At 40.6% G+C, this 23,787-nt stretch overlaps 1 protein-coding gene across 5 annotated transcripts in view; it reads right to left on the minus strand.

Moving 5' to 3' along the window:
• Window positions 1–23,787, minus strand: part of FRY (FRY microtubule binding protein) — a 653,558-nt gene that overhangs the window by 138,455 nt on the left and 491,316 nt on the right. For all 5 annotated transcript variants that reach the window (XM_073613350.1, XM_073613351.1, XM_073613347.1 and 2 more), the window contains 7 exons: window positions 18,370–18,469; window positions 15,573–15,744; window positions 11,077–11,333; window positions 8,038–8,184; window positions 4,786–4,954; window positions 2,938–3,028; window positions 1,580–1,662 (listed from right to left, as the gene is read on the minus strand). In XM_073613350.1, the coding sequence (XP_073469451.1) occupies window positions 1,580–1,662; window positions 2,938–3,028; window positions 4,786–4,954; window positions 8,038–8,184; window positions 11,077–11,333; window positions 15,573–15,744; window positions 18,370–18,469 (1,019 nt within the window). The remainder of the gene's footprint in view (window positions 1–1,579; window positions 1,663–2,937; window positions 3,029–4,785; window positions 4,955–8,037; window positions 8,185–11,076; window positions 11,334–15,572; window positions 15,745–18,369; window positions 18,470–23,787) is intronic.

Below are 23,787 nucleotides of genomic sequence, written 5' to 3' on the forward strand. Positions count from 1 at the left end.
CAAAAACACCCATTTTCTTGTCATTATTTTGCCTGTGCCAATCAAATTGTTAAATTGTAAATCTTTTTTTTGTATTAAAAAACAAACATGTCTATACTTACCTGCTCTGTGCAATGCTTTTAGGCCCGATTCACACTTATGCAGGTTGCAGTTTGCATATTGCATTTTTCAATACATGCTTTTCATCCATTAAGTCTATGGATCCAAAAACCAGAAAAAAGTCCCTGGCCCTTTTCATAAAATGCACAGATGTGAACTACATCCATAGTTATAGTCCATACATCCATGTTATATGGACTGTAGTGTGTTTCTGCAAAACTGAAAACACGCTGAAAAATGCATAGGTGTGAACCAGGCCTAACAGAGCGGCCCCGGTCCTCTTCTTCTGGGGTCCCCCGCTGGCACTTCAGGCTCCTCCTCTTCATCGGGTGCCCCCATGGAAAGCTGCTTTCCATGGGGGCACCCATACGGGCTCGTTCCCACTGTCTGGACACAGACAGTGGGACTCGGCCCAGCCTCCCGCTCCTGATTTGATTGACAGCAGCGGGAGCTAATGGCTCCCGCTGCTATGAATCTGTCCAATGAGGAAAGAGACAGTGGCTGGATCCGCTGCGCTCATACACATCGCTGGATCAGATCGGGTTCTGGTAAGAAAAAAAAAAGGGGGGGGGGGGGAGGGGTTTGTAGCACAGAAGCTTTTTCATCTTAATGCATAGAATGTACATGTATACCTGCTGCCTTCATCTTTATATACTGTTTAGAAAGTTCAGATCGTGTTAGGAGATTTTCTCTTCCTGGTTAACACTGCAGTGAAACCTGGGCATACAGCCAAGACAGATGATTGGAGGAAAGGCACACTCCCCCTCTCCTCATAGGTAGAGACTTTCAGCTCTGTCCTTTGAATAGTTCAGGGCTCTGCTAATCTATTTATAGCATCCTCCCCAACACCAAACTCAGGCTGCTTTTAGCATATGTGATGGAGAACCTGTCAGAAGTTATCAGGCTGATAACAGAAGAACGGTGCAGGAGACAACTAAGAGACATAGGGCTTATGTATACAGTTTGCTCTCAAATTGTTTTTATGGCACAAAACCGTTAAAAAATGATTAAATAATAGGCATTGCTTAGGACCCCAAATAAGCAAACCTGATCAGTCCAAATAGTTTTACCAGAAAATGCTTTGAGCAAGATGTACAGTATACTTTCTGTATGAAAATTCACACAGTATTCATAAGCAAAATGTAAAGTAGAATATGACAAATAGTATGGTTGGAATGACTTTCCCAAACATTCCATCACACTCTGTGGCATTGTTATAAATTTTGCATTCAGAAGTCCCTTCAAACCTCTCCAAATGTTGGTACAGGTGCATAGGTCTTTGATATGGTGCAAAGGCAATACTGCATAGTAACCAATCAAATTTCGGCAGTGTAGTGTATTTAAAAAGGTGATTTCTGACTTGCAAATATGTAATTATGCACCCTGAAAATTTATTTTTGTCTTAGTAAATCAAGCTTACTGAATAGTATTTACCATGCCCAGTAGAAGCAGAAAAAACCCTCAGAAAAATAAATCTTACTTTTATCATCATCATAGGATCCTCCAGAGCTGTTACTGTATCTTGATTCAAGTCTTGTATGTGCTCTAATAACATTACCAAACCTTAAAAAAAAAACAACAGCATGGTATAATAAAAATATAAGATGGATTTCACCTAGCATTACTTAAGAAACAAAATTATAAAAAATTTCCATAGTGTAGTATCGAATTCTCTGCTATCTTATATCTGATACGGTAAATATTGCAAACCTCAATTATGAAAGCTGTATACTTTTGGTTTAAACAATATTGTGACTCTCCAGGCAACCGTACAACATATGCCTTGCATATCATCACATCCCGGGCCCCTCCAGAAAACAAATTCAACTGGCAAACATTTGCCTACTATGACTTGCATGTGGTAGATTAGAGACTTCTATGCTACTACAGGTCCACCTCAATCAATTTGGCAGACTTTATTAACTATTAGAAAAAAACGAGCAGCGCTAGTCTGTACTACCCTTTATGCTCACTTCTGAATTGTGCTAGTGACTGGTGAATGAATAAATTAATTTACAATCATATACAGTATAATGTGTGCTGAAATGAACTATAAAAAAACAAATCATATGAATTATTATATACAAAACAATCAGATATTATCGTGTAATGATGTGCCAAAAATGCACGATCATGAAGTGATGCTAAAAATGTGCAATTACTTAATAAAAAAAAGTGCAAAAAATATAATGTATTCAATGAAAAATCAATAAAACGTCCGTATGTGATCCAAAGGAGAATGTCCCAAAGAAACACTCCAAACTTGTACAGAAAACTTCTCAAACGTGTTTTTAATGCCACTGTGTGCAACACCCAGTGTGATCCTTCAACATTCACACTAAATTAACTCACCAGAGTTAATGGCTGGTAAAATTATAAACCAGCTACTGCGCATATTACTGATCTCTTTAAAGGTTAATGGCTCCATAATATTTTTTGTGGTGCTGGAGACTTATTTGAATCTAGACTTTATTAACTGTTACTTTTGTACTGTTTGGTTCTCTGTGCTTCATATCTGATAAGAGACTGAATAGTTAGACTGAAACATCATTCAGCAATAAAGAAATATGTAACTCTGCAAACACTCACATTCCTGCTTGGTCAGATTTTTAAAATCATAAGTCTAAATAACAAACATCTTTAAAAGCAATAATATTGCACAAAAACAGTAACAAATATTAGACGTAATAAAACTAAAGCAGGAAATTAGTACAAAGGTAAAACTTATACCTGCCCATCACATTATATGTTTAATTTTCACAATCTAACTAAGTTGCACAATCTTTAAAGGAAAACTTGCAGAAAAGAAGAATGATACATACGATACGGGTCACTCACCTATCATCTGCGTCTTTGGTTTGTCTGCTCTCTTCCAAATCAGGAAAGCCATCTTGACCAGCAACCACTGTATTGCTGCTTGAGGTGGTACCTGGCAAAATAAAAAAAAATAAAAATCAATAATTATTTCCTGGGCTAAGTGGAGGAGAGCAGTGCCTCAGGTGTAAAAACACGCACAAAAATTCATCAAAACGTGCAAAAACATGTGTATCATGCATTACAGATGCCCCCATTGAAGTCTATGGGACCAAAAATGCTTGATTACGCTACCAAAATAAAAAACTCATGCACTTTTTTAATCATGGCGTGTATAGCATAGGGCAACTGAACGTACAAGTGTGAACAGAGACAATTCGATCGAATGAGATTCTGCGAAGTAAAGCAGTCGGGTGTAGGGAAACAAGCAGAAAAACGTACAAGTGTTAATGGGGGCTAAAAAGCTTGAGTCGTGAGACTGCCATCAATGGATGGCCCGAGTTTGATTTTTACCTCCCAGTATACATGGAGATAAAAAGCACCATGTATTTTCCAGTATACATGGAGGTAAAAAAACAATATATAGTATCTTTAATACTCTAAACTAGCTTATACAGAGCATGTCAATCTTTAAACCTTCCATATTTAATCAAAGGCTAGTGTGTTCTGACAGGGGGACTGCTGCCCCCTGCCAGGACACACTGATCAGCGCTTGCAGCCATTGGCTGTGAGCGCTGATCAGCTGCTGGTTTTCCAGCATGCCAGTTGGACAGAAGCTGGACATTAGTCTGGATTCCGTCGGACAGGCTGCTGTACACACTGGCAGAACGTCAGCCTGTTTCTGTTGAACCGAGACTCTATTACTAGTTTCATAAAAAAGGAAAAGCTAGAGTAATCAAAAAAAAAGATGGGGGACTATTTCAGTTTAATTTCTTAGACTGGCAATGGTAAATTCTTCATATACTCCTACAGATATTTGACTGGAAAAGGGATGACAACGGGGTTGATTTACTAAAGGCTAACAAACTACGCACTTTGCAAGGGCATTTGCTGCAGAGCTTAGTAAATGAAGTAAAGCTTCACTTTACAAAGAATACACAATCACACGCAGAATTTTTGATTACACATGATTGGATGATGGAAGTCAGCAGAGCTTCCCCTAGTTTTCTAGGCTCTGAAGCAACTGCACTTGCAAAGTGCACAGTCTGTCTGCCTTTAGTAAATCAACCCCAACGTGTAATTAGCACTGGCCTACCTGTAGATTATTAGTAGAAATACTGTATATGAGTCACTTGCGTCAGTGAAAAAAATAGACTGATTGAAAAGTGTCCTGTTACAGGCAGGCTGGAGGTGGGTCCCCCATTGAGGGCCTGAACAGTAGTAAAGACTTGGTGGGTGATCAAATCCCACCTAAATCCAGAGCAAAAACAGAGAATATCCTCACTTTATGTTGTCACTATACCAAACACCCTGACACTGATGCCAATTCAGCTAAGAACTGCTGTATTTCCTTGTTTAATCTGTACAAGAAGCGGGTTCACAGAATTATTAACGCCAACCTCAGATCTTCAAAAAAGAATGTAATTTAAACAGCCAAGTTACAAAATTCTGTGTCAGATGGTTGCTCTTTCTTGTTGAATTTCAATAAACTTGCTTGGAGGAAAGGAGACGGAATTCCAGAACAAGAACCGCTAACCAGATCTTGACAAGAAGGAATTCCTTGAGGACAGAATTATTTTTCTCTGTTTGTAAAATCAAACTCTTTACCGTGGCATACTTTATAGTTGAAAGCTAAAAGCGCATTAAGGAGCAGAAAAAAGGGTTACATATTTAAGGATCAGACTTTACACATCAAACACATTTCTTCTGTACCGGAGGGAGCAGCAGAGGCCTTGTTGCTGGCAGTGAAGCGATAGAAGGGGGGGTTATCGCAATGTTGAACTATAGGGTTCACTGGTTCAGTCTGCTGCAGCTCAAAGAGAAGTTCCTCCATTGTCTGGATAGTGTTATTTCTACACAAGTAGATTGCCACTTTTTTGATCTGTTGAAATAAAAATAAAAATGTCTGTGAGGAAAGTTTCTGCCTCAAAGTTTTCAAGATAAAAAGCATTATTTTATTTTTTATTCAGTTCGGTTATAGGTACTCTCATCAGATATACTTAAACCAACTTAAAAACCATTTCAAAAAATGCAACCTTCAAAAGAAGGTTAACATTTATTACCAGTCTGGCAAGTGGTAAATCCAATCTTTGCTTTCTTGCATAGCTACAGCCATTCAGGAATCTTTAGCATCTGACACACTTTGGTTTGTAAGATGCCCGGTGGCACTGCACTTCCTTTAACCAACCACACTGTCACACTACAGGACAGAGTAATGCCATAGCAGATAGGGCATGAGCCATAATGCCCAGCAGTGACGGCAGGTGCTCAAAATTTTGGGGAGAGCGGCACAAACTAACACCAAACCCCCCCCCCCCCCCCGTGCGGGAGACTGACGGCAGCGGCTATCACCCCCCCCCCCCTTGCGGCAGACTGACGGCGGCCATCACCCCCCCCACATGGAAGACTGGCGTCGGCCATCACACCCCCCCCCCCCCGCGGGAGACTGGTGGCGGCCACCCCCCCCTCACGTGGGTGACTGGCGGCGGCCATCACCCCCCCCCCGCACCCACCCTTTTCCCTTTATTGAAGCCTATTAGAGCCTCTGGCTCTATTCAAGTGCTTAAAAAAACCCCATTGAAATCCATGCGTCCGGCACCTCACATGTAGATAAAGGGGCCAAATGCATGGATGAGGGGACAGCACCCCTGCACCCCTAATGGAGCTGCCGCCACTGATGTCCAGTGAGAAACCAGGCATCTAAAACACTAGCAAGTGCCTGATGCTGAAAACCCTTAAGAGCTGTAGCTCTGGAAGAACATGATGATTGAATACATGCCTTATGGGTATTATTGATCTTTTGCAGGGTACAGTTTTTTTCTGGCAACAGAGTTGCTTTCTGGACAATATAATGGATTTAGTCAAATGTACCTTTACATGATTGTTTATATATCTTTAAATTACTTATATAAAGATATTACAAAATGTCTGATACAGGGAGCATCTATAATGCTCAGTTTGCCAAGATGCCTCTTCAGTGTTCTAAAGATACAGCTCAGCACTAATTGCAAGCTTACTGACAATAGCCTGTGTATAACTAAGCTAGTAGGTTCTATTTCTGCCAGAGAGGAGGAAGGGTGTCTTACCCTTGTGTAAGTCATTGTCCTGTATAGTATTGGACAACAGCAGTAGGTTTTTGTATGTGTAACTTTAATGCTTGGCTTGAAGTGCTAAATGTGAATTATACAGATGAAATTATACTTTTACATTTACCTGATTCAATATTTATATACATATGAATACTTTTTTCAGTACTAAACACAAGAAAAGTATATTACACTTGGAAGCGCTGTCCCTCAACCACAGATACAGTTTGAGTGATCTCTTTATTCTATAATCTCTTATAATCTAAATCTCCATTTGCCAGAACCGCTCCATTGCTAAAATGGAAAAAATAACTTCAAAAATATCTAACGGAAAAGCAATGGCATCAGGCCATCTTCCACATAGGACAGACTTACCGCTGAGCAGGCGGATGGCTGGTCCGTGTCTGTTCTGATTATGCAGAGTGGACACAAACACAGCCCGCTCTCCTCTATGGGTGGTCAGATGGAAACTGACCGCCTGTCCGTTTACACCCGACTGCCATCAGATCCAATAAACGGATGGGGAATAGATCCCCATCCATCTGTTTTTAGCGGATTGGATGACATAGAGCACAATGGACAGTGCAATCGAGTCCGCCTGTAGAACTGTTCATGTGAATTGGGTCTAAGGAATTCAACAGTTGATGTGTAGAGAACTGAACTTTATGTTCTTTAATAGGACGAGTACACTTTTTAATTTAGGTTGTTCTTTAACAATTACAGTTTGAGGTTTTCCTTTATGTATTGAAGGATGCAACTGTGTTACCTATGGTCTGGTTACAGTATAGTCTGAAAAATTTGTATATATAACTATACATGTGTGCATTTTGCCACAGTGCTTTGTTATGTCATAACCTGAATCTTCAAAATTTATAGAGCAAGTGCAGTCTGTTCACATAATTTGTAATAAAAACATCTTTGCCATTCTGAAGCTTCCCTCCAACCACTTTGCATATTTTATATATACTGTGATTCTGTACTTGCCAAATATGCTTCAGAAATCTCCCTCCACTAAGTCTGGCTGCATCCATTTTAACTGTGGGCAGCTGAAGCTGCTGCCTGTTCAATTTCTGGATTTACAAACACACAGGCACACCTCCAGCTCTGCAGCTCTTTGGCCTTCTTATGACTCATCCCCCTCCCTTCCTGGCAAACTCTCACAAGAGTGAGATAGAGAGCTGTGCATGATGCCATAAGCCTAGGCTTTTTTACAGAAAAGAAATAGGAAGTAGGCTGTATAAGGCCTTTACTAGCAGAAAAAAAATGTTTTGCTATCCAAAGTTAAAACAACAAGGGCAGAAGATTTAATAGATGGAAAGATGAAAAAAAATGACTGAAGGTCCGCTTTAACAAAAATAAAAGAAACATGCACATCTAAGGAGTACTGTGCCAAATAAAACATACAAAATGTTGAAGAAATCATTATTTGTGAATAAGGGGAAAATGTTACCAAAGGACTGTTGCTCACTCTCTTTTATACAAAGGTTTTTCTTGCTTGCAACCAAAAATGAGTTCCCATTTGATAAGCATCTCTATGGTGCCCATTGTCTGTGGACTATTTTAGGCTGCGACAGTCAGTCCTTTAATGGCCTTCTATTTCACTGAGGGGACACAGTTCCTATAACCTATATTTATGCTTAACACTATACATACATGGAGTGTTCACAAAACGTGGTGCAGTGTTCAGCAGAGGTCAGCTTCCAGCAGGTTAGGCACACTGGTAAAAGCTGGTTTCCAATTTTTTTTACAACAGGTATACTGCAAACCATTGCTGGATGTTATTAAATGTATGTTTGTGTGTGTAACAGAATTACATTACCTGTGGAGATCAGGTATGGAATAACAACACAAACAGGCAAAGGAATGTTTGGAATCTTACATAAGGCAGTAGAGTAGTATCGCTGCTGACCCCGCAGAGACTAATAAGAAATTGCAATGTTATCCGAAGGTTGTTGCTCCACTTTTCATTATTGGCCAAAGCATTCCAAGCATTTTCTACCTCCTGGCCAGGCACCTCATCTCCATACTGTGCAATAAACATAGAAAAAGAAAAGAATAGTAGATGTACTTTGAACAAGTGAAGGCTATTATGCGTGCAAGACCAATCTTCATTCACAAAGATATTCAGCATATTTATACATATCCATGTACATGAACACCCTGCAGGACTCCAATTGTTGAAGAACTTTCTGAGATGTTCATCTACAACTAGAAGAATGCAAAGGGCACAATTCTTCTTCAGATACACAAAGTGCTTAAAGTGTCTATGATAATATTGATTTAAATAGCATAGAATAGTATAGTATTTATCTTAGCATTCGATGGATATGGTATTAAATCTGGGGTATGTACCATGCCTGTAGAAAGATGGACAAAAAAACAAGTCTGCTTGTGCCCTGAGCGTTATACCCCTTTACTAGCAGTATGTATTTGGTACATAATATTATATTTGGTTCTTTTGGCCTGGTTTTCAAAGTGAAACTAAGCGACATCTGTTGCCTAATGGCCATGTAATCTATTTTTCTTCAAATAATTTCTTACTTAGGCTCCATGTACACAGGACGCTAAAGGCAAAGTCCTCTGAACAAATCTTTTTTACACCTTGAAACCTGCGTTTAAAATGCCCGTTTAGCCGCGTTTGCATGCCGCGTTTAGCCGCATTTAACCGCGTTTGCGTCTAGAAGCGTTTATTAAGATTACCTCATTTAAGACCCTCCCCAAGCTCAAAAAACATCGTAGTTAACTATTCCAGCCATTTTGACCAGAGTGAGTAACAGCAGCAGCAGAGAGAGCAGCTGTATACTTGTATTTGCCTCTATTTCTGTGCTTTTTTTTTGCAATGGATCCCATAATGAGCATATGTGAGGAAATGCTCCTGACGTTGCCCTTGATGAGGCTAGAACGACGTAGAAAATTGCGTGAGAGGTCCAGAGTCAGAGTTCGTCGCTATTGGACCCTTTGATTGCGCAGCGAATGTCGGCAGGATATTTTGTAATAATGTCTGGCAAAACGAGCAGGATACAGGCCAAAAGTGGTCTGCAGTACCGCTTTTGGCCTCAGGTGGGGGGTGCCGGAGCCGAACAGCGCCGATTGTCAGCGTTCGGAAAAGCACGGAAAGGCCAGAGGACAGTTCGGCTGACCTCGGCAAACCTCGGAAAGGCTCGTGAACAGAGTCTTTCCGAGGTTTGCCGAGGTCAGCCGAAGTGTGCGCGGGCCTTTTCGGCTGTTTCTGAGGCTCTCTCGCCCCCCACCTCTGGCCGCATGCGGTATTGCATCCCATTGAAGTCAATGCGGAACAAATTATTTTTGTTTCCATTGACTTCAATGGGAAAACTCGCTTTGATATGTGAGTACTTTGGATTACGAGCATACTCCTGGAATGGATTATGCTCATAATCCGAGGTTCCACTGTATATGACGATATACGGCTATATATGGTCTATGAATCATCGCAAGTAATTAAAACATTTTTAACTATATTTTTTTATGTTTTTTCATTGTTTTCCATCATACTTTTGTCTTTTTAGGTCCAAAATATAGGGCACCTTTAAAAACGCTTCTAAACAAAAACGCGTCTAATCGCGGGTACCCACGTTTAGCCGTGTTTAGTGTCTGAAACGTGGAAATCTTCTGCGTCTGAACCTATTTATTTGCTTCCAAACGCAACTGCAAAAAAAGGCAATAAACGAGACTGTGTACATGGTCAAATAGGAGAACACTGAATGAGTTTAGGGGCAGTTGAAAAAAGCATCCAACTGCCTCTGAACGCACATTTAACAGCGTCCCGTGTACATGGGGCCTTACTGCTTTTCTGTCTCTTTGTTAAAGTGATAAAGTGGTTTTTCTAAGAGCAGCCAGATCCTCCTCTCGATCCTGGCAGCTCTCTCCTGTCGAGTGCCCCCAGAGCAAGCAGCTTGCTATAGGAGTCTCCGAGCCGCTGTTCTATGTGTCCACTCACACACAGAGCAGCTGATTGGCCCTGCCCCTCTCTCCCCAATGGCCCCTGCTGCTGTGTCTTCCAATGAGGAGGGAGAGTCCCCAGGGAGCTGAGGCTCTCATACACATCACGGGATTGCGATGGAGCTCAGTTAAGTAACAGGGAAGCTGGTGAGGGGGGCTGCTGCACAGCAGGACCATGAAAAATGAACACAGCCACCCTCTAACAGAAATCAGATCACACCAAAAAAAAAAGAAAAAAAAAAAAAAAAGGAATTTGGAGATTTGGTGGTGGCTGAGAGCAATAAAGGGTACTTTTTTTTTTAGTTAAGAATACATACTTTAATGGATTTTTTTTTTTTTTTTTTTAACCCAGAGTTTAGTGTCACTCTAGTTCTATTTTTACAGCCCTCACTTTGTGCTGCATTTTGTGGAAGATGAAGATGCTACTTACAAAATAATTATTATAGTTTAGCAGTATTTTACCTTAACTTATGGTGCAGTGATGACACTACATATATATGATATCACAGTTCAAAAATGTAACTTTTACAGAGAACTGAGGTCAAAGCACCAAGGTGAAATGATAAGCGTGTCTAGCCATTTAACCCCCCCACCACCACCACCACCACCACCACATCTACTCCAATGCATTACATACCAGGAGGAGTGGGAGGCATCAGATGGACATTGCAAGCAAACTGAAGTTGGTCTTTTGTAAATTATTTATGTTCTCAATGGTGTATTATAAAGGAATGTTTGCTAGGTAAATTATCAGTAAAATTGCATTTTAAGTGTCACCCCTAAAGAGCACTTAATATGCAGGCATATAATTTATATTATTTCCAATATAAGGGGTAATTGCCCCAGATTAACTATACAGGGAAATGAAGGTATCTTCATATTAATAAAGTGCAATCTTTCTCTTTCTTCAAAGAGTTTCAGAGAGCAGTAAACTACGAGCATATTCTTTGTCTAATACCTTTGCTGTCATGTACATGAGATTATTAAGCACTAGTGATGTGGCTTCTGGTGATCCCCATCCATTTCCTTTCAGTCCACTGATGCTGGCCACTTCCCTATCCCCATCAGTGGCTTCCTCCTCTGGGGTGCTGGGGCTGGAGTCTGGGAGGAGGAGTCTGCTATCCACCAGTTCAATGTTATGCAGCCATGGCAGCAGGTAAGTAAGCATGATCTGACGCCCATTCGGATGAGTCGTTGGGAATCTTTGACTCACTTCTGTTGGTACCAAGAATTAAACATAAAATTTTCATTAACATATCATTCATCATAACTAAGCTAATATAAATGAGAGAGATTTTGCAGAGTAGAACTATGGTAGTTAACAAGTTTGGATATAAACAGCTTATCATTCTGTAGAAAAATCGTAACTGTAACTTACACACTGTAGACCGTTTAGCAGAGATTGAATTGGAAAAAGCCAAAAAACACTGGTTTAAAGTCTATGTAAATCCAAACAATAACTTTTTTATAGTCTCTCTTTTGGTCTATTAAATATACCATTGAAAGGTTTTTGTTATACCTGTTTAACAAGTGCAGAAAATACCAGTTGACCCTTCCAGACAGCCAGCAGGCGCATCGAAAAAAAAAAAGAAAAAAAAGAATAGAATCTCCATCCACAAAAGCGAGGTGGCTGGAGGGATCCTCCCCACTGTGTTACCGTATTCTGACAGTAGGGACTCTTCCACTATCAGGATACAATGATCAGTGCTGCAGCAGATTAGCTGCAAAACCGATCTAAGCAAACTTTTCCAGCAAGCTGGTTCAAGAGAAGTCAATCATTAAATCGACGTCTCTGAAATGGGAACAGCCATAAGTTCAATCCATCTATGGCCAGCTTATGTTATGGATATGAGCAGAAACAGAGGTGTTCTCTAGCCCTAAAATACTGCTAATGTTTAGGTGACAATGTTGCTCATTCAACAGTTAGTGAGTGTTTTCACTCTAGGACAGGAAGTGTGTTAGTGCCAAGATCCACTGGTCAAAATAAAGGAAAACATATCTGAAAAAAATTAAAGTTAATGCAGCCACCACATCTAAAGACTGGTAAAGCTGCTTTTATTGTATTTTTGTTCTTAGGTTTTTATACATTTAGGAAACGGTCCTCTTTGTGGATCAAAAAACTCATGATATGTACCACCGTATGGATGATTAATGGAAAACTGCTGTATTTACTTGACCTTGGGTCGGCTTTCTTTGGCGTTATTAAACTGCTGCATAGCGAATTTATAAAATTGCATTATAATATAATATACAAGGTGTTCACCACTGATAGAGGGCACTTCTTTCTATCAGTCTTGGCAAACAACAGCAGCAGACCCAAGGCAACTATCCTCCTTTTCCAGACTCCTATGGAAATAACCCAATTAAAAATACCTATATGAAGTGGAGCTTTGCTTAAAGCAGAGTTCCACCCAGAAATGGAACTTCTGCTGATCCAGTTCCTCCCCCCCTCCGGTGTCACATTTGGCACCTTTCAGGGGGGAGGGGGGAGCAGATACCCGTCTAATCCAGGCATTTGCTCCCACTTCTGGCGAAAGAGCGCCACAGAATCCGTGGCAAACTATGAAATGTCTGGTCCCTCCTATGTCCCCCCCGCTGTCTTCTGGGAGACACAGGTCCCAGAAGACAGCGGGACCATTCAGAATGCGCAGCGCGACTCGTGCATGCGCGGGAGGAAACAGGCTGTGAAGCCGCAAGGCTTCACTTCCCGATTCCCTTACTGAAGATGCTGGCATCTCCACCCGGAGCCAAGGGACGCTTCGGCTTCAGGTGAGGACATCGCGGGCACCCTGGACAGATAAGTGTCCTTATTTTAAAAGTCAGCAGCTGCAGTATTTGTAGATGCTGACTTTTAATTTCCTTTTTTTTTGCAGGCGGAACTCCGCTTTAATTGAAGTTGCTCCTTACTAGTGGCCAGCTAGTGTTTTCAGTCCAATGCTTTTGGCCTTGTTCACACTAGCATTAAGGGCTCTTTCACACTTCTGTTAAATTTTAAAGCAGCCTAAAAGCACATTAATGCACCTATACCATTAATGTGCATTTAGGATGTGTTGCACAGGTATTCATTTTGCGTCAGACAGTTAGTTTAAGGTGCGTTTGTGGTGCGTTTCAATAGACGTGAAGGGAGGCAGTTGCAAAGTGTTAACGCCTGCCAAACTCTACAAGCAGGGTTATTTTTGCCTTGCAGCAACGCTAACGCTGCAGTGAGCACTTCTATCCGCTCCCTATTGTAACAATTTTAAGCAGCATTAATAGGCATTCAGGAAGCGTTAAAAACGTGACCCAACCACCTTTTCAATGCCTGTGTGAAAAAGCTCTAAAACCAGGAGTTCGGGGCGAGTTATTAACTCTCCTCCAACTCCAAGTAAAGCAGTCTGCAATTAATACTGTGGACAACTCAGTGCTGTTCACATTATAAAACATGAAGCGTTTGTGTCGCATTGCTGCGCTTCAAAAATGAAGCTTCATGTAGAAGCATCTCAACTCCTTTTATTCAAGTCTATGGTAACGCACCATAAACTCACTGGCATGTGTTTGCAGCGAGTTCACAATGGGTTTGCAGCACTTTTGCAGGGAGTTAGGCCTTGTTCACAAGAGCCAAGAAAAAATCTAGGCATCTGGGGTGGGTTTTTAACGCTTGTCAAGCTTGTGTCAAAAGCGCAAAGGGCATTTGGGGATTGTTTTTAACTTGCCTTTAATGCGCGCTAAATGCAGGCCAAACTTAATGAACAACTCGCATTAACGCTATAGGCATGTTTGTTAAGCGTCAATATTTTGAGCAAGTCTGAACATGGCCTTTGTCCTACACAGGGCTATTTTTCAGCAGGAACGTGGGGAAACACAGTTTTCACCTCCAGCACTAAATGTATTTTATGGCAAGGAGTGCTGGAGGGTCTACTGATGCTGCCTGCTGTGGGATTTATTTTTGTGTGGGGGTCTGTTGTTACTGGGTAAGTCTATTTTTGCTTTTGGGGGGGCCAATTGTTGCTGGGGGGAGGGACCTACAATTGAGGAAGAGGTCTATTGCTGCTGGCTGCAGGAGGGTCTATTGTTGTTGGGGTGGCATTTTGTTTCAGGGGGTCAACTGTTGCTGGGGAGGATCTATCAAATTCCATACAAATTACTTTGTAGCACAAAATTAAACTTGGTTTGGTATTCTCTAAAAGGGGCAGTATGGAAAGGGGAGTAGGGATGGAACCAAGGAACGGTGCTCAGAGGTGGGTAGGGGGCAGAGACGAAGGATTACTCAGCGGGGGGAGTTCCTGCACCTATTTCTCTGAGAAAAAAAGCCCTGGTCCTACAGTATGAGTCCAGCTAATTCTGATATGGAGATGAAGGCATGGAAAACATTGCACACAAAAATATTATTATTGAGGCTGATTAAATCGATCATCTCATTACCACGCATAGCATGGTGGCATGCTTCCTTGCAAATGCTAGGTTTAATCAATCATTCAGTTACCACCAAGGACCCGATTTCCAAAAATTTGTATGCTTTCTCTGCGTTTGTCCTAGTTTCCCCCCCCCACAACCCAAAGACATGTTTGTTGTTAATGGTCACTTAATGTATCAGGGACAATAGCCTGTAAGTTTTTTCAGGGACATGGATTAATGTGTATAGTTCTATATATTTTCTAAACCATTGCATACATTGTCATTGATATATAAATACAGGAATTGGTAACACTGAGAACTGAGACACTGTACTCATTAGATACTGTATCACCTACCAGTCATAACTGAGAGGTGGCGCTATAACAATTGCATTACTGTAGAAACATATAACAGAGGTTAATCTATAAAACCTAAAACTAAATCTGAAAAGCTACATCAACAAAAGGCATACTTCCCTTTTTTTAACTGGTTTTGTGCAGAAAGGTGCTTTTCCTTCCTGTAATTTTTTATAAAATTTGCACTAATCTGATTAGATATTGGTTAGCATTGACAGGATCTTGCAGCACAGCAATGACATTCAGCAGGAAGCTAAACATATGGCAGATGCTGATAATTAAAATCCTAATGCATTGTTTTCAATCCAAATGGAGCATATCATTTGGATCCATTTCATATAATATAATGACATATAAGAGGATGAAGGATGAAGCATGAAATAAAAAGTCTTCAAACCATGGGACAGTATTAACAAAATTGTGTTAATAAATTGGAGGGTATTTCAAAATCCTGGACTACCATATGATAGCAGTATGTCTTCCCAATGTTATTACATGACAATCCTACAGTTCTCTACTAGGGCACCCAAAAGCTACTACATAGAGCTCGACTTTTCTGTCTGCGGTCTATCACTTCAAAAACCACGTATAATGTATTGAGACATACAAAGCAAGTCCAATAAACAGTTTTCATTTTTCTATATACAGAATAACATGATCAACAGTCATCTATAGGACCAAGTGCTAAACACCTAATACAAGGTTCTCTAAAAGTAGAAAGTACCTGAGAACAATGGCAGTGTGAGCTCAGGATACATCCGTGCCAGCTCATTAGAAAGGCGAATTAATGAGACACTGTACAGGGGTGGCAATATGCCGTGTGTGCCATACAGAATACTTCCAGGCTTCTGCTCTGCTACTTTTTTGGAATATACAAACAGCTTTCCTTCCAGGACCTACAGGATGAACAGAGTGATTTTCAGTTCAGTTATTCTCTACAAACTGTTTGATACCAATCTAACTTCACCTGTAAGTACATTTCAGGAAAAAAACACAGCAAAATCAAAATGCACATTATATATACCGGTAGTTACTGTAAGTATACAGCATATAGACTGAACGGATGGGAGAGGGCTTCAGATAAACAGGTACAACTTATGTAGGAGGATTTGTGTCATCTCTGTGTATAACCTGAGGTCTGTCACTTTACTGGGTATATGTAAGGGTTTACAACCACTTTATACTCCCTCTCATTTTGATTATTTTTGGTGGTTTCTGAGAACACACCTGATTGCGTGCATGGACTTTACACTGCTTTCTTATATATAATAAAGCATTGGCTAGCAGAATTGCAGACTTTGTATATGTGTTAGCTATGTTTCTCACCTACACATGCTGAAGGGGTCCTAGGTTTGTGTCTGATGTGGAGAAAACAGAATTTTTTTTTTTTGAGAATCTTAATAAGTTCTGTTCTTGGTCCTGGACCAAGAGGCTTTGTGGAAATTTGGGTGGCATACAACCTCCATTCCCATGTCCTCATCTTACCTGCTGAGCACAGGCCTCAATATACTGTATGTGAGCTGACTGATGCTCAGGGCTCTTTTTCTCGGCTGTGCAAACCTGCTACTGGGTGAAAAGGCTGAAAGCAGGTTCACCCAGTAGCAGGTGCTGACAGAACACAGTATACAAGTGTTTGTTGTTTTGGGGAACTTATGAGGAGGCACCCCAGGACCTGACATGAGTTTAATTAATGACTCAGACAAGCTGAAGTTTTGTTTTATAGTATGGACTTGCTGTACACAAAGCTTTTCTGCATTAGAACCATGTTTGTTTTCTACTTTGCGGAAAAAAGGGTAGAAAAACCTGCTTTCACTGTTCCTAGGTGTCCCACTCTCATGCGAGTTTTATTGCTACTAATACCAATTGAATTTGTCAATATATATCAATTAGCCATAACTTTATGACCACCCCAACCTAATACTTTGCCACCAAAACAGCCCTGACTCATCGAGGCATGGATGAAACTAGACACATTCGGCGAGCCACATGATGTAAAAGAAAACGCTATTCATCAGACCAGAACACCTTCTTCTATTGCTCCATGGTTCAGTTCTGATGCTCACGTGCCCATTGTAAGCGCCTTTGGCTGTAGACAGGGGTGAATATGGGCACACTGCGAGTAGTCTGAGGCTACAAAGCCCCATACCCAACAAACTGTGATGCCCATTTTTTCTGATTTCAACAAATAAACTTTAGGGACAACATGTTTACTTGCTGCATAATCTATACCATGACTTTTAGATGCGATTGTAACAAGGCATTCAATGTTATTCACTTAACCTGTCAGTGGTCATAAAGTTATGGTTGATGAGTGTATACCGTATGGATGACCTCAGCTGTGAGAAAGATTAGCTGAACTGATGGTATTCTCCCCTTAAAGAGAGGCAATTATTAAAGGGGATATGATCACCATGTATAAATGGACATATAGTAAACTTGATAAAAAGTTATTCACTTGAAAGCGGCTTTCACACTGAGGCGCGTCACAGGCGCTAAAAATAGCGCCTCATCTGTCACTCCAGTGTGAAAGCTCGAGTGCTTTCAAACTGGAGCGGTGCACTTGCAGGACAGTCAAAAAGTCCTGCAAGTAGCATCTTTGCAGCGCTGTAGGAGTGGTGTATACACTACCCCTAAAGCACCCCTAACCATTCAAATCAATGGGCAGCGCCGCCGAACCGCCGGCAAAGCGCTGCTACAGCGGGGCTTTGCAGGCGGTTTTAACCCTTTCTTGGCCGCTAGTGGGGGTTAAAATTCCCCCGCTAGAGGCCAAATAGTGCCGCTAAAACAATGGTAAAGCGCCGCTAAAAATAGTGGTGCTTTACCGCCGATGCCCTCCAACGCCTCAGTGTGAAAGCACTCTAAGATCAATGCAAATGACAAAGGTATACTCTGTCTGGAGGATAAGAGTTTACTCTTTGCATACAGGAAGGATTTTTCACAGCAAAACTTTGAAAATGTGAAATAGACTTCCTCAGGGGCTAATTCTAGCCAGCTCAGTAGATTGTTTTAAAAAAAAAGGCAAGTTTATTTCTAAATGTAGAGAATATAACTGCCTATTAATATTTATAAGTAATAACACCATAGATTGTTGATCCAGGGAATATACGATTGCCTTAGGGTAACTGAACCATACTTAATCAGGTTTTTTTGCCATCCTATGGAATAACTGTGGGTTAGGGTTTCTGTGTATGTAGGTTTTGATCCATTGTTTAAAAAAAAAAAAAATTGAGCACTAGTAGGGTATGTGCAAAAAAAAAATTCTTGAAAAAGCCGGAAACAACCACTGTGGGTAAGTAACTTAGTCAGGTCACCTCTGTGTTATATATTTGCTCTGGCAGCCTGGAGTGCTTGCAAATTATTGCATTCTAAGAAGCAGACTGAAATCAATGGGTCTCTGAACTGTAAAACAGGAAGGTGTTTGCCTGTCACATTAGTCACTTTCAGTTCTCCAGACTGGAAAATACAAATACCTTTCAATTAAATGTCAAGATATATTTCAATTAGAGAATGGATTCACATACCTGCATTAACTGCACTGAGATCTCATAGATTTCCCGACTGGTATCAGAGGCTTTAAAGAGGACCAAATTCAGCAAGGTCACAATGTCAAATGGATAATTCCTAGGATTAAAGATACAATTATTTTAGTTAAGCCAAATTACATTTTATACTTTAGCCCTCACAGTTACTATAACAATACCACTGAAATACCACCTTTTCATTAAATCATAGAAGTGAATTAGTATACCAGCATACTAAAATGAACAACAGGCTCACTTTCCTTGATTGTACTTCAAACTAACCCAAATAATCGACTTTATATATTTAACCCCCTTCCTGTCACAGCCGTAACTATTATGGCAAGGTAATAGGAAGCTGTAAACAAACTAAGGGCCGAAAAAGTTGCCAACAGAAATTTTTTAGCTGGTATTTCTGTCTACGGTACAAGTGATCTGGGCAGGTAAGTCAAGGTGGAGAGCGTGATGTAACCGTACTGCCTCCCCATAAGGTCGCTCCACAAAAGTCCAATCATAGAATGCAAAGTTTTCTTTGAATGGCACTTACTGTATGTTGACCTCCTGTGTTCACTAAGCAAAAGTGAAGCCACTTGGCACAAGACCTGGAAGTAAGTGGAGATCACTGAAGTAAAGGTGTCTACTTCAGTGATTTCCAGCTTCTAGGAGGCATCACTAGGTGTGGTATATACAGAGTAACTTTGGTCCAAGCTAGACCAATGTAAGTAAAGATGAATAAAATACCCATACCAGGAATTCATCTTTTAACTTTGTGAATGAGGGGAAACCAAGTTAAAATTTACTTTGCATAGAAAACCCAATCATGTGCAAGAAAACAGAAAAAAAAAAAAAAAAAGATTTTTGCTCGCACAGGATTAGAATTTTGAAGTTCGCACAACTACACCTCATTCATTAAAGAAGAGTTCCGCTCCCCCATGAAAAAATTAAAAGTCAGCAGCTACAAATACTGTAGCTGCTGACTTTTATTAGGGCACTTACCTGTCCAGGGTTCCCGCGATGTCGGCACCCCAGTCGATTTTCGGACCAGCTCTCGGGTGGTGCCACCGCCATTTGTAGTAAGGGAACCCGGCAGTGAAGTATTTCGGCTTCACAGCCACTTCCCTACTGCGCTGATGTGTGACGCGTGCTGCGCTTTCTTACTGGCCTGGTGGCTGAGGAGGGAGGCCGAAGGTCTGAGGGACGGCGCCACGGCGGAGTCTTCCGAAACTGGGGAAGGGTACCTGTCAAAAACAGGTACCCATTCCCCCCTCCCCTGAAAGGTGCCAAATGTGGCATCGGAGGGGGAGAAGCAGATAAGCGGTGGTTCCACTTTTGGGTGGAACTCCGCTTTAAGTTATGTGAAAATTCAGTTTAGAAAGAGAAAAATGTGTTTTATCGAGTAAAGTGACTTAAATTATCCAATCATATGCAAACAAAAATCTATTTTTTTTCATTAAATTTTTCTTGCACATTGTTTTTTTATTATTTGCAAAGTGAAGATGTTCAACTTTAAATTAGCCCCACTGTGAGAAGCAACAGTAAGACACAAGCAAGAAGCAAAGTCTTTATAAGAAAATATACAAATAGGCCAATTTAATAGCGTTGAGAATACTCAAATTAGTTGTGTGAATTTTCATTTCAGTTATCCGATAATGTGCAGATATAAAAAAAATAAAAAAAAGGAATTTGATTTTCATGATTGAATACTTGGATACTTGAAGTGCATATTCACACAATTTATTGTGTTGACATTCCCAACTTCTTTAGTAAATGGGCATTACATTTTTAAAGTGGTTCTAAAAGCTGAAGGTTTTTTACCTTCATGCATTCTCTGCATGAAGGTAAAAAACCTTCCTTGTCCAAACTCCAGCTAATACTTTATAATCAGTTGCAGCAAACTGTTTTTTTCCCCTCTGGGATAAAGGTTTTACTTAATAAATAAATAAAAGCATGCATATCGGTGGTAAATGGTTTGTCTCAACCCCTCCAACTGCTACATCTGCAGGACAACTTGTTCTGTTGAAAAACACATACACACACACACACACACACACACACACAGTTAGGTCCATATATATATGTGGACACAGTCTTAATCTTAGATTTTTTTGAGGTATTTACTAAAACATATTCAAGCTATAGTTATATGAATGGGCACGCTCTCAGGTTTAATTTGAGGGTATGTACATCCAAATTGGAGGAAGGGTTTAGGAATTACATCTCTTAAGAATAGCCACCCCCCTTTTCAAGAAACCAAAAGTAATTGGACAACTGAATCAAAAGTTGTTTCATGGCCAGGTGTAGGCTACATCAATTAAGCAGGTAAAAGGTCTGGAGTTGATCCTAAGTGGTTATTTGCATTTGGAATCTATTGCTGTGAACCTACATCATGAGTTCAAAGGAGCTGTCCATGCAAGAGAAACCAGCCATTGTAAGGCTTTAAAAACAAAACAAATCCATCAGAGAGATAGCAGCAACATCATGAGTGGCCAAATTAACAGTTTGGTACATTCTAAGGAAAGAAGAACGCACTAGTGGGCTCAGCAACATAAAATGGCCTGGACGTCCATGGGAGACAACAATGGTGGATGATTGCAGGATCCTCTGTATGGTAGAGAAAAACCAACTCACAACATCCAGACAAGTGAAGGAAACTCTTCAAGAGGTGGGCATATCATTGTCAAAGTCTACATTCAAGAGAAGACTTAACGAGAGCAAATACAGAGGGTTCACCACAAGGTGCAAACCATTCATAAGCCTGAAGAATAGAAAAGCCAGATTAGACTTTGTCAAAAAAAATCTAAAAAATCCAGACCAGTTCTGGTAAAGCATTCTTTGGACGGGTGAAACTAAGATTACAAATTCTTCCGAAAATTTGTAAATGCGAAAACTCGTAAAATTTCAAAATTCAGAAATTCGAAAATCAGGAAATTCCAATACCTATAATTTAATAGTTACTGTAGTTATTATTAGTTAGTTTGCTATTATTTCGAATTTTCTGATTTTTGTTCTTTCGAATATTCAGATTTTCTTTTTTATCTTAGAATTTTCGCTTTTCTGAATTTCCGCATTTCCGAATTTTTGAATTTAGATCATAACGAATTACTTGAAAAACTAAAAAAGAAAAAAACAAATGAAACGAAAACAAATTTTTCGACAGTGCACATGTCTACTTAGTATAGTCTGGTATGCTATCTTTGTACAGAACACATCCAGGTTGTCATATTGCATTGCATTTTACAGAAAATTACAGCACTGCAGATTGAAAAGGAAAGGTCCTTTTAATAACATTCAATTACAATATGACGTGTGTGGCAATTGTATTTTTTTTTTTAATTTGCTCTTTTTTTTTCCCCCCACAAAAGTGCAGTTACCTTTTAACCACTGTGTAAGAGTATAGTAAATTTGTTTAATTCATTTTGCAATGCGCATCTAAATCACTAAACAGGACACTGAAAGGTTTTTTCAGAGCATATAAAAGGGGCCCTGGTCAGAATTTGTACCTGAGCCTCATAACATTAAGTCACCTTTCTGACTGCAAATGATTGAACTACTAATGATTTACTATGGGAACTGCACCCCTTAGAATATTATAAAAATAGGATTTATTTATGCCTGCCTGAGAATTTTTACCTCATGAAATAATGTTATTCCAGCAGCATATTAATAGCTCGGCAGGCCGCCTTGTTGAGCCCAGTGATAAGAGGAAGTCAGCTGAGGGAGATTAAGCTTCCCTGTGACTCTGCGGAATGCTCAGACACTGGGAAATCGCCCTAATCAGGTTCCCAAATGGTAATCTGACCCTTTTCCAGAACAATCTGTCCAGCCTGATCAGCACATGGACACAAGGGAACAAAAAGAGGTCAAGTTCAAAAGGTCCGTTAATGGATTTTTCTTTTCAAGGACAACAATATGGTAAAGTTAGCATTAAATCCCAACAATTCTAGAAAGTAGTACAGAAACTGAGCTGGCTGTAAAATGACAATACAGGAATGCTCCAAAGGCCAGATAAATGGAAAAGTAGGTTTTTACAAGACGGTTTGGTATTTTTAAAATGAGCGGTGAACTTCTGTCAGATAATCATTACCTGTCTGTATCCTTGTTGGAAACCAATCCTCAGGAAGGGTGTCCATAAAGCTGAACTTTGGGGAAACTAAAAAAGTCTTCCCTTGCAGTAGACCTGCACCCTCACTGCAATGCTTAACTGCTCATTTAAAGTGCTTGTAAACCCTTCCATATACCCAGTGAAGTGACTGGCCTCAGATGATACACAGATTAAACAAATCCTCCTACATAAGGTATACTTACTTGCTCTGTGCAGTGCTTCTGCACAGAGCAGCCCTGATCCTCCATTTCTCGGGTCCTCCACCAGTGCTCCTGGCTCCTTCCCCTTGGCCAGTGTCCTAAATAGCAAGCTGCTTGCTATGGGGCACAAGTGCATGCTCACTCCCAAGCCCTGCTCTATCTATAAGACACATAGTGCTGTGGCGTGTCCCCACCCCCTGCTCTCTCCTCATTGGCTCACTGGCTGCCTGTGATTGACAGCAGTGGGAGCCAAATTCACCTGCTTCTAGTCTCAGCCAATGAGGAGAGAGAGAGAGTCCTAGGACAGCTGAGGCTCTCATGCACATCCTGTAGCGAGAAAGGGCTCAGGGGAGTATTAGGGGGCGGAGGAGCAGGTTTTTTTTAACTTCGTACATAGAATGCACGAAGATAAAAAACCTTGACCCCTTACAACCTCTGAGTGCTAATTCACACCATAGAAACACAGTCCGGATGCTTTTCTGCATGCGTGCTTTTGACATGTTTTTGGTGCATTCCAGTGCATTTTTGATGCAGTCCAGTGCGTTTTCCCCCTTTTTTCTTAACTTAAAATTAGGACATGTATGTTCCGTTTTTGGTGCATTTTACCGCGTTCCAGTACAGTCCGCTGCAGAAAAAATGCAGCATGTTCTACTTTTTTTCTGGAACTGGAACTGACTACACTGGTGTGAACTATGCCATTGAAAACCATTTAATCTACTATCCATGCGTTTTTCATGTAGACAAAAAATGCAGTGGACTGCATGTGGTGTGAACTGGCCCTAAGTCTAGAGGACTAGGTACAGCAGCAGCTGAATTTTACTGTTCCCACCAGGATAAGGAAGTGTGGGGAAATCTCCCCAAGGGAGACACAGCAATAAACCCCATACAGAGGTTCTAACCCATCCCTGCAATTAAAAATGTTTTGTATGAAAATACATTTTAAAGAATAGGTTAATCTTTTAAACATATTACATGTTACAATGGTATTTACAGTGCAACATGTTCAAGCAGACACCCTCTCTGACCTAGCCCCCCTTTCTCTGACAGTTGGTGGAGGTTCTGCTCCTCCGCAGGTGCTGTTACATGTGAAATTGGTGCCTGCAGCGCCGTGTCATTTAT

The sequence above is a fragment of the Aquarana catesbeiana genome, linkage group LG02 (genome assembly GCF_042186555.1).
Source record: "Aquarana catesbeiana isolate 2022-GZ linkage group LG02, ASM4218655v1, whole genome shotgun sequence".
In the NCBI taxonomy this organism is placed as follows: Eukaryota; Metazoa; Chordata; class Amphibia; order Anura; family Ranidae; genus Aquarana; species Aquarana catesbeiana.